This window comes from Dryas octopetala, chromosome 6 (assembly GCF_963921425.1).
Source record: "Dryas octopetala chromosome 6, drDryOcto1.1, whole genome shotgun sequence".
Classification (NCBI taxonomy): domain Eukaryota; kingdom Viridiplantae; phylum Streptophyta; class Magnoliopsida; order Rosales; family Rosaceae; genus Dryas; species Dryas octopetala.
This window is the reverse complement of record NC_141371.1, coordinates 8902189-8913545: the sequence shown is the minus strand read 5'-3', so window position 1 is coordinate 8913545 and position 11357 is coordinate 8902189. Positions and strand designations below refer to the sequence as shown.

The 11357-nt window shown below is 34.9% G+C and overlaps 2 protein-coding genes across 3 annotated transcripts; both read right to left on the bottom strand.

Annotated features, from left to right (window-relative positions):
* Window positions 1–413: 413 nt before the first annotated feature.
* Window positions 414–3191, bottom strand: LOC147282068 (F-box/LRR-repeat protein At4g14103-like). Its single transcript, XM_086249031.1, has 4 exons — window positions 3123–3191; window positions 1609–2661; window positions 1045–1224; window positions 414–732 (listed from the first exon to the last, which is right to left on the bottom strand). The coding sequence occupies exons 2-4, from the start codon at window positions 2617–2619 to the stop codon at window positions 427–429; spliced, it is 1497 nt and encodes a 498-aa protein (XP_086105157.1). The 5' UTR covers window positions 2620–2661; window positions 3123–3191; the 3' UTR covers window positions 414–426.
* A 1542-nt stretch (window positions 3192–4733) lies between these two features.
* Window positions 4734–10468, bottom strand: LOC147282067 (putative F-box/FBD/LRR-repeat protein At4g03220). Of its 2 annotated transcripts, none has more exons than XM_086248757.1 (4): window positions 10297–10468; window positions 5926–6988; window positions 5388–5570; window positions 4734–5094 (listed from the first exon to the last, which is right to left on the bottom strand). In XM_086248757.1, exons 1-4 carry the CDS (start codon window positions 10305–10307, stop codon window positions 4792–4794), a joined length of 1560 nt encoding a protein of 519 aa, XP_086104883.1. In that variant the 5' UTR covers window positions 10308–10468; the 3' UTR covers window positions 4734–4791. The 2 variants fall into 2 exon arrangements, with proteins under 2 accessions (XP_086104883.1, XP_086104884.1); XM_086248758.1 differs by having other exon boundaries at window positions 5926–6974.
* Window positions 10469–11357: the final 889 nt, after the last annotated feature.

The window sequence follows — 11357 nt, the reverse complement described above, 5'->3', positions numbered from 1 at the left end:
GCAAATCTGTAGATCATTTATATCTCAACCACATTGAAAGTAGTCCCAATGCTGGAGCTGCTTGCCTTCCTTAGGGGAGAGGCTGGCGCTGGCCTCCCTAGTGCAGTCTAATAAAAAATCATCAAAACTCCATTACACCTCTTCAGATATTAGCAATCTGTGACTCCCCAGTAATAGACAGACACGTCGGGTACAAGAGTCATAGCTTACCAGTTTTTGGGTATTAATGTGCATACGCTTTCCTCCTTGCTATGAGCATATATTATATTGATCAAGCACTTGTGTTACACATAACAAACTTGAAAAGTATACCAAAACAATAATATAGTTCTACATTGTTGCTAACATTAGGGGGAAAAAAAACAATAAAACCTACAACATTAGGGTTCTGGTAATACGATTTTCAAATTGCATTCATCAAAGAAATCACCCGAGAGGAAAATACCATAACAACCTCCAAGTATCAGACCTGATTCGTCTTTCATCTCGTTTTTTTTGAAAGACAACTGTGGCAGAAGAAATCTTCTTGCTTTTGTTTAACTTCTTTATAACATATAATTGGTGGGGTAAATAAAATATGACCATTTTCTTCAAATTCGGAGCATGCTCAAGAATATACATTGCTAACTCCACCGCATTATACCCATGGGAAAGCTCTATTATTACATCCTTAAGCTGATGGACAAAAGCCAGGTTTTGGGATTTCCAGTATTTCCTATTAAATCCGCATGCCTGGAAAGACAAGAAGCAAGTCAATTAAAATATTTCAATAAATACTAAGAAATAATTTGTTAAACATATAGAAAGGCAAAGTTATTCCTTGGACTGCACTACTTACATATTATACCTTATGCATATAAGGGTTATCCATTGCTCTGGAAACAATAATTTAAGCTCTAAAATTAACATTTCTGGCAAGGTAACTACTTTAATTTTTTGACCAAAATCAATATGCTCCTCGCTCTAGAAATGTTACATGGAATAAGGTGTTGTGTGAGTGAGTGAGTGAGAGAGAGAGAGAGAGAGGACACAGAATTAACTTACTTTCGGTTTATCGCCTAGTAAGGAAGGGTAGGTGTTTATGCACAAAGTATTCAAATTAGGCATTGCTCTCAGGAGAGAGACCATTGCTGGGACTAGGTCATCACTCAAGCTCCAAATATGAATACTCAGGTAAGAAATATCATGGAATGGTGCAGGCATGGAACCTTCCCTGAAGAGTGCCTGCAATATTATAAAGATCAAGGCAAACTCTTAAATAGAAGAAGTATGAGCACCCAAAACCCCCCTATAAGAATAAACGGTAGAAAAGTTTAGCTCAATGCAAATTTTTTCCAATATATACATAAATAATCATTAATTAGTCTACATAACCTGTTTCTTAATTTACATTATTCATTTGCCAAATCAAATTGAATAAAATTTTGAAGTTTAAGACACATAAATTACCTATTTGTATTATTGCCATGACATAGCCTCATAGCCATTACATGTTCAATGTAATCTCCATAAAAAAGATTCCAGAACAGATACTCTACATAATTTTATATTGCAAAAAATCCTCTCTGCCAAAAGAGAACTTCGGTTTGAGTAGTGGTGTGCATTTACCTTAATGGTGTCTTCGCTTAGAATAAGAACTTTAACCCTGCACATACTGCAAAGAACCTCAGATATATCGGCCAAGTCACAGTCATCGGCCTCATATGGCTTTTTACCCTTCAGAAAAATCTCAGCTTTTTCTAAACACATCAATTTCCCCAGATCATGGTGATTCAACAATTTTCCAGTCCATTTAAAATATTTGAGATTTGGAGCAAAGATATTTAATGATCTGCTGCCAGGTGAATTGAATTTCCACTCTATATTTACATCTACAAGTTTCTCACCCGAGATGGTAAGATGGTAGAAGTCCTGCCAGGAATGTTTAAAATGAAATGATTCCAAAGAGGAGCTTTCAATGACAACGTTTACTGCTTGAACATTATCAAACTGCAATTCCTTAATGCATTTGCAGGAACTCGAGATCCATTTGCAAAACCCATCGTCTATTCCAACATGTCTCAACGTTAAGTATTGGAGATTATTGAAACCAGCAAAGGAAGGAGCCTTCGTAAATGTGTAAAAGTCCATCAATAGAGACCTCAAAGATGCACAATGAAAGATGGAAGATGGCAATTCTAACGTCTCAGGCATATGATTACAGTTCAACTCAAAATCAAGCACTTCAACATTGCACCTTACTGCAATATGGATCCACGTGATCAGTCGAAAAATCTCATCAGAGAGGTCTTTAGTGAAATTGCCATTAATGCGAAAGCGCTGTATCTTGTTATCCCCACGATGAATCAAGAACCTATCAAAAGAATTCAACAATTGTAGTTGCTTCTGCTTGTTTGATCCATAGCCTGGACGAAATTCCAATGATGGGGATGAAAGATAAAACTCTCTGCATCGTTTGGAAACGCTGCCCGCTCTTGTGAGTTCTTTAAAATTGAGGAATGAAAGAATGCAATGAGCCACTTCATCTGGAAGACTACTAAATCTATCTATTATGCTCTCAGGACTAGCTCCTTTAGCTTGAGAACTTGCAGTTGCCAATAACTTGTGATTGTGTTCCATTTTACTTGGTTTCTTTAAGTTTTGCTAACAGCAACCTTTCACCTAAAAGAATTAAGGGCATCAAAACAAAACTATGCAAATATATGACGTCAACAACACCAAGCCTAAGACCATCTAATCCTTGTATATCTCTAATCAGGAGATAACTGTGTTGATTTTCAGGGATTTTTTGGAGACAACAAAAATTTGTAATTAATTAGGAAACGACCTCATAAACATTTCTTAAATTAAATTATCAAATGAAAATGGCTACTTTCTGCAACTAACCCTTATGGCTGTCCTGTTGGTTAACAGAACCAAAATGAAAGTATAAACATTACAACTCTGAAAGAAATAAAAAAATAACAAATAAAACTCTGAAAGCTTGCAACTTTACCCGTCAATGGAATCCTAAATTTTCCAATGTTGCTTAAAAACCAACAAAAAAAAAGGTGGAATAAATTCTAAGAAAAAACAAATTAAAAAAAAAAAAAAACTAAACTAATAGTTGTACATGGGCTTACCCAAACAGCATTTACATCACCAGCTTTTTAGCAGATCGAAGTTGCAATATCGGACGGCCTTCCATGTTTTCCGGCTGCAGAGCTTTTGCCGAAGCCGCAGTAGGATATATTTGGGTCTAGTTCTACGGAAGCAGTACCCGCCTCTTTGTTTTGATCCTGTGTTTGTCTTGATTTTGGCGCCATATTTGGGTCGGGTCTTATATGAGCCCGTGTTTCTCTATTGGGCCCATTCCTTATGGGCCTGTTTTTCTCGCTTTTGGGCTTCAAATGAAGTTGAATTTCCAGACCTAAAATAATGGCTGGTCCACAAATATGTTTGTACTAAGGCCATGTTTATTAAACTGAAATTGAAATCAGCATGAATCGGAATAAGCATGAATCAGAATGAACATGAATCAGAATTAGACATTCCATTAATGTGTTTATTAACCGTCAAGAATGAGAAAGAAAATAAAGTGGATTCTCATAAACATGTTTACTAACTAATAAGAATCATAATCAAAATGAGTTTGATTACTAAAATGCCCTTATACAACATCCATTATATTTCAATCAACTATTTATTAATCACAATTTTTAAATGATAAATATTCATTTTACTACAAATAAATCTCATCTCAATATTTTGCAAAAAATTAATTTTTATACTTACTATTATAACTTATAATATTTTGGAAATAATGTGATATTGAGGTAGGATTTAATTTTAGTATGATATTTAGTATCATTTTTTTTTTGGTAATTAATATGTATAATTAAGTTGATATTTAGTATAATTGATTTTTGGCGTAATATGATATTTAGTATAAATTGATTTTTGGCAAGTAATATGGATGATATTTGTTCATATATAATGTATAATTTACATTATAAATAGAAACCAAACCATGAGCACTAAAAAACCAAAACCAAATCATAAGCACATCCTTGGTGGTCCAACTGCTACAGACGCATATAATGTTTCATGAGTTACATAAAAAATAAAGGGTATTTTAGGTTTTTCCTAAAAAATGTGGGGACATTTTGGACAAAAAAAAATTCATTCCCATTCCCCCTCCCTCATTCCGGACTCCCCTAAGGAATCTCATTCACCCAAAATCAGGAATCTCATTCCTGATTTTGGTGGGCCCCACATCCATTCCTTTTCTCCGAAAAATTTAGTAAATAAGAGAATGAGAAAATAGTAAATAAGAGAATGAGAAAATGATTCTTATGTGTTGGTAAACAAATCCATTCCCTTTCCTCGTTGGTAAACATTCTCTAAATATGTTTGGCTGTTTGTCAAAAGAAAAATAATTATTTTTTTACCAAAAAAAGAAAAGAAAAATAATTATCAATTTTAATTCATTGTCAACGGAAAATAATTGTACGTGACTATAATACCACGTAGCATGATGACGTGATGTTATCAATTCACTTAGATTATAACACGTGTACAATATTAAAGATATTTTTTAGAATTTAAAGTTTTAGAAATTAATTATTATATTTTGTCATTGTAACATTGCAAAAACTTATTGGATAAACTTGGTATTCCCAAAGACAGAAAAACTACAAGATTTGTTACAATTGACAGATCTAAACAGTATACCAAACAAATAAATTAAATTATATAGCTCTATAGTTGAGAACAACATTGGAAAAAGAAACTACAAGATTTAGGGTTCTCTTAATACAATGTCGGATCTAAATACCTAGATGCGTCAAACCTGTCTTTTTCTTCATCTTGTTTTTCGTGAAAGACAACTGTGGCTGTGGAGATCTTCTTGCTTTTATTTACCCTCTCTATAACATATAATTGGCGGGGTGAATAAACTATGACCATTTTCTTCAAATTCTTAGCATGCTCCAGAAAATACAAAGCCAACTCCAATCCGTTATACCCATTGGAAAGCTCTATTGTTACCTCCTTAAGCTGATAGACAAAAGCCAGATTTTGGGATTTCCAGTATTTCCTATTACATCTGCGTGCCTGGAAAGGCAACAAGCAAGTCAATTGAAATGTTTTAAAAAATAACGAAAAATAATTTGCCAAATATAAAGAAAGGTAAAAATAGCCGCACTATTTACATAGATGATTATGGCTTTATGCATATGAGGGTTATACAATTTACGCTCTAAAAAAAAAAATTTTGGCAGGCTAACGACTTAAATTTTATGACCAAGATCAATATGCATGCTGTCATTCTGGAAATGTAGCATGGTATAAGGTGTTGTGTCAGTGTGAGTGTGAGAGGGAGAAAGGCAACACAGACTTTAACTTACTTTCGGTTTGTTGAAGAGTAAGGACGGGTAAGAATTTATGCACAAAGTATTCAAATTAGGCATTCCTCTCAGAAGAGAGACCATTGCCGGGACTAGGTCATCAGTCAAGCTCTTCGTATGAATACTCAAGTAAGAAATATCATCGAACAGTGGTGCAGGCATGGAACCTTCCCTAAATAGTGCCTGCAATATTATAAAGATTAAGGCAAACTCTTAAATAGAAAAACTATGATGACCCAAAACCCCCAAATGATAAAAAGAAACATTAATAAAGTATTTCTAAATGCATAAACCATGTCATGGTTCTTAATTCACATTATTCATTTGTCAAATCAAATTTAACAAAAATTTTAAAATTTTTAAGAAAAATAAATTAGCTATCCATATTATTTCCATGCCATAGTCTCGTAGCCAAGATATGTTCCTTGTAATCTCCATAAAAAAGGTTCCAGAACACATAAACTACAAAATTTCATATTGCAAAATACCGCATTTCTGCCAAACGAAAACTTCAGTCTGAATGGTAGTGTATATTTACCTTAATGGTGTCTTCACTTAGAATAAGAATCTTAACCCTGCATATACTGCAAAGAACGTCAAATATATCATCAAAGTCACAGTCATCTGCCTCATCTGCCTTTTTATGCTTCAAAAAAATCTCAGCTTTTTCTAAACACATAAATTTCCCCAGATCATGGTGATTCAACAATTCCCCAATCCATTTAAAATATTTAAGATTTGGAGCAGAGATATTTAATGATCTACTGCCAGATGTATAGAATCCCCACTCTATATTAATATCTACAAGTTTCTCACCTGAGATGTTAAGATGGCAGAACTCATTACAAGACTTAAAACCAAATGATTCCAAAGAGGAGCTTTCAATGTTGATATTTTGTATACCAACATGATCAAGCTGCAATTCCTTAATGCATTTGCAGGAACTTGAAATCCATTTGAAAAAGCCCTCGTCTATTTTAACATAACTCAACCTTAAGTATTGAAGATTATTGGAACCAGCAGAGGAGGGCGCCTTCAGAAATGTTTCAAAGTTGATCAATAGATACCTCAAAGATGCACAAAGAAAGATGCAAGATGGCAATTCTAACGTCTCAGGCATACGCTTACATCTCAACTCAAAATCGAGCACTTCAACATTACACCTCACTGCAATATGGATCCACGTGATCAGTCGAAAAATCTCATCAGAGAGTTCTGGACAGACATGGCAACGAATACAAAAACGCTCTATCTTATTATCCCCGCGATGAATCAAGAACCTTTCAAAGGAATTGAACAACTTTAGTTGCTTCTGCTTGTTTACAAAAGGCCATGAATAAAAGTCCAAGGAGGGGGTTGAAAGATAAAACCCTCTGCATCTTCTGGAAACGCTGCCCACTTGAGTGAGCTGTCTAAAATTAAGGAATGAAAGAATGCGATGAGCCACTTTGTCTGGAAGATTACTAAATCTGTCTATTATACTCTGAGAACTAGCTCCTTCAGCTTGAGAACTTGCAGTTGCCAGTAACTTGTGCCTGTGTTCCATTACACTTGGTTTCTTTTTGTATTTCCAACAGCACCTTTCACCTACAGTAAAACCCCTATAAATGAATATTTGATAAATTAATAACCTCAGTTAAATAATAAAATATTCTGGTCCCAACTCAGTGTACTAAAATAATAACCTCGCTAAATGCATAAGATAATAATTTTTCTTAAAATCCTTTAGGACCCAGCAAATATATAAATTAATAATTAATGAAATACATATAAAAAAAGGCAAATTACACAAAAGTACCTCAACTAACCACCTTGTTCACTTGAGTACCCCAATAAAAAAAAGTTGCTCGGAGGTACCTTAGCTACTGATTTTGCACACCCAGGTACCTCCGTCAACTATTCCGTTGGAGAGGCCGTTAAGTGCCTACGTGGCACACTGACATAATGCCACGTGGACAAAAAAATAATAAAAAATAAAATAAAATTTAAAAAATAAAATAATTATTTAAAAAAACTAAAAACAAAATAATTAAATTAAAAAAACAAAAAAATAAAGAAAAAATACAGCCCCTCTCTCCGCCTCCCCCTCCGTCTCCCACCCCTCCCTCCAAGACCCTCCCAACCCCAGCCACCCACCCCTCTGACCCCAGCCACCTTGCCGCCGGCCCCACCCACCACGCCGGTGACCCACCCCGACCCCTCTCATCTCTCTCTAACTCTCTCTCTCTCTCTCCGAAACCCCAGCCCCGAGCCCTCCTCCTTCCTCCTCCCCCACGTCGGGTTCGGGCCATACAGCGACTGAATTCCCAAAACGTCGTCGCTCTGGAGCTCCACCTTTTTCGTCATGGACGCGATCGTCGGGTACATAATTGACTCCTCCACCGAAGAGTGCCCCAGCCCTAGCAGATGCCCAATTTCGTGCACTGCCACTGACTCCAAGTCAATCGCTGACGCCACAGATGACGTGTCGACGTCGCCGGTGATCACCCAGTTCTCGTCGCTGTCCAGGTGGAACAACCTACTGAGTTGGGTGGTCGAAGCGGGGGAGGAGGAAGGAGGAGGGCTCGGGGCTGGGGTTTCGGGGGGAGAGAGAGAGAGAGAGAGAGAGAGAGAGAGAGAGAGAGAGAGAGAGAGAGAGAGAGAGAGAGAGAGAGAGAGTTAGAGAGAGAGAGGAGAGGGGTCGGGGTGGGTCGTCGGCGTGGTGGGTGGGGCCGGCGGCAAGGTGGCTGGGGTTGGGCGGGTCTCGGAGGGAGGGGTGGGAGGCGGAGGGAGGGGATGGGCTGCATTTTTTCTTTATTTTTTTGTTTTTTTAATTTAATTATTTTGTTTTTAGTTTTTTTTAAAATAATTATTTTATTTTTTAAAGTTTATTTTATTTTTTATTATTGTTTTGTCCACGTGGCATTATGTCAGTGTGCCACGTAGGCACTTAACGGCCTCCCCAACGGAATAGTTGACGGAGGTACCTGAGTGTGCAAAATTATTAGTTAAGGTACCTCTAAGCAACTTTTTTTTATTGGGGTACTCAAGTGATATAGGGTGGTTAGTTGAGATACTTTTGTGTAATTTGCTCTATAAAAAATAGCGATTCATAATACATATTAAGAAACATTTTACTTAACAACTTCTATTTTCTCAATTCAACTATTTCTCAAAATATGCTTCTAAAGTTGTTTGCATTTTCTTTGTACCTAAACTAAATTGAACCTCATCATTAATTTTTTGCAATGCATACACCACATTTGGTATATTTTTTCATCTGAAAAATGTATGTATATGTACTTATCTTGAATACACTTGATATTCTAGTTCGTAATTCATGTATGTATGTGCTTATCTTAAAATCACTTGATCTTCTAGTTCTTAACATCTATTTAAAAGTTTGAAGTCATACATGTATCTTTGTTTTTTTTTATAAGATACATGTATCTTTATAAAAAAAAATAAAAATAAAAAATAAAAAATAAAAGTTAATTACAATTATATACCTCAATTATACACTATTTTTCAACTTGGTACCTCAAGTTCAAAAAGTTGCATTAAGGTACCCCAACTACGAAACCATGTCAATTAGGTACCTCCGTTAGTCTGACCGTCAAAAAGGCTGTTATTTGATGACGTGACACACCACTAAAAAGCTTCATTTCAATTTAGTACCTTAACTTTATCATGTTTTTCAAGTTAAAAAACTTGCAAATAAATAAATGTTTTCCAGTTTTTATCTCAACTTCACCTCAACTTTTGACCCATCAAATCTCCACCAAAATTATCAATCTTATAATCATTTTGAAGCTATGAATCTTCTCTTTACAACCATATAAAAATCATGCAAAAAGGAGTTATGAAACCCGAGATAATTAGTCACAAAGTAGGCTACTCGAAACTGCCAAATTTTCCAAACAAATTAGCAATTTTGGGTAGCCTAATTTTTGACTACTTATCTCGTGTTTCATAGCTCCTTTTTGAATTATTTCTATATGGTTATAAAGAGGAGATTCATAGCTTCAAAATGAGTATAAGATTGTTGATTTTGGTGAAGATTTGATGGGTCAAAAGTTGGGGTGAAGTTGAGATAAAAATTAGAAAACATTTATTTATTTGCAAGTTTTTTAACTTGAGGTATGAACTTGAAAAACATGTAAAGTTAAGGTACTAAATTGAAATTAAGTTTTTTAGTGGTGTGTCACGTCATCAGATAATGGTCTTTTTGACGACCAGACTAACGAATGTACCTAATTGACATGGTTTCGTAGTTGGTGTACCTTAATGCAACTTTTTGAACTTGAGGTACCAAATTGAAAAGTGATGTATAATTGAGGTATATAATTGTAATTTACCCAAAAAAATATATAATACACGAACAAAAAAAACATAAAACTTTTTTTAAATTAATAAATATTCATTTATTAATAAATTAATTAATTATTCATTTATCGATATATAAATAACCCCTCTAAAATAATAATTTTTCTTAGTCCCTATATTATTAATTTATAGGGGTTTTACTGTACAAGGATTAAGGACATCAAAACAAAATTATGCAAAGATATGACATCAACAGCACCAAGCCTAAGACCATTTACTCCTTGTATATCTCTAATCTGGATATAACTGTTTCAATTTTTCAGTGCATATATCTAATCCTTCAATGTTTGGAGTAAGGACATAAAAAAAAAATTATGCAATTATATGACTTTCTTCAACTAACCCTTATTATGGCTGTCCTGCTGGTTTGAAGAAATAAAAAATTAAAAAAAAAAAACCCTGAAAGATTGCAACTTGACCCGTCAAAGTAATCCCAAATTTCCAATGTTGCCAATTAATAACTAACAAAAATTGCAAAACAAAATTCATGAAAACAAATCAATAAAAAAAACCCTAAACTAGTAGTAGCAGTAGGTGGGCTTACCCAAAATTCATTCACAAAAATTAGCTTTTTAGCAGAACGAAGTTGCAATCCATGTCCACGTCATATCTCGGGTCGGTCTTCCACGTCCTCCGGTGCCGGAGCTGTCGCCGGAGCCTCAGTAGGGTACATCTAATCTGTGTTTGGGAGCAGCAGCTCTAGTTATACGGGAGCTGTGCGCGGTCACCTTGTTTTGGTTTTGGCGCCATATTCGAGTCAGGTCTTATTAACCCGTTTCTGGCTGTTGGGCCCTTTCTGTATCTGGCCTTTGGGCTTTCATGAAGTTGAATTTCCAGACCCAAAGAAAATATTGAAATTGCAATATCTTTTTTCCTCTCTATACCTACAAGATTTTCTTTCATTAAAATAATAATGAAAAATTATTTGATAACCCCGTCCTCCCTATTCAAAAAAAATATAATTTGATACCAAGATTAAATGTTATATCTTTTGAATAAACAAATTGTATATAAAGCTCAATTTCATTTAATTCAGATAAGATATCTGATAATAAAGTGCAATCATATAGATTATTCACTTAATTGCATATTTAATTTTAGGCCAAATGGAAAGTTAACTCATATTGAATAGAAATACTTAGGTGGTCACGTGACTAGCACCCAATTGAATGTTGTGAGAAAAACGGTGTACACCATTTTTGCACCTAACTTCTTCTCCGTGTGGAGAGTTCAAAATGCATGTAAAAGTTACGCCATACATTTATACTTCATAAAAACAACAACAACTAAGATAGCCAACTCGTCTCACCATCTATGAGAACTAATAAGATACCATGCAAGCATGTGGCTTGTACAAGCAAATTATGTCTACATTTATACAACATCACCAACTTCGCTATTTATAATCAACTTCTATTTGTTTCATTTCATAATCTTGTTCGGCAGTCCATTATGAACATTCATTTAAAGCCTTTTCTTCAACAAACGAAATCCTAGCTTGACCAAAATTCCTAGTTCTAAAAACCCATCAAGATTCAATTTCACAAAATAGTCAAATTTAGTTTGGCAAGATGATTCAGTTGAGGCACGGGTAAATTACTAAAA

What these genes read in the sequence shown, in the direction of transcription:
- LOC147282067 (XM_086248757.1), bottom strand. An exon ending in TAAGTGAAGACACCATTAAG is followed by an intron (nt 5,571 to 5,925) that starts GTAAATATACAC and finishes ATAATATTGCAG; the next exon opens with GCACTATTTAGGGAAGGTTC. An exon ending in TACTCTTCAACAAACCGAAA is followed by an intron (nt 5,095 to 5,387) that starts GTAAGTTAAAGT and finishes TTGCCTTTCCAG; the next exon opens with GCACGCAGATGTAATAGGAA.
- LOC147282068 (XM_086249031.1), bottom strand. Translation starts at nt 2,619, where the DNA reads ATGGAACACAATCACAAGTTATTGGCAACTGCAAGTTCTCAAGCTAAA. An exon ending in TAAGCGAAGACACCATTAAG is followed by an intron (nt 1,225 to 1,608) that starts GTAAATGCACAC and finishes ATAATATTGCAG; the next exon opens with GCACTCTTCAGGGAAGGTTC. An exon ending in TACTAGGCGATAAACCGAAA is followed by an intron (nt 733 to 1,044) that starts GTAAGTTAATTC and finishes TTGTCTTTCCAG; the next exon opens with GCATGCGGATTTAATAGGAA.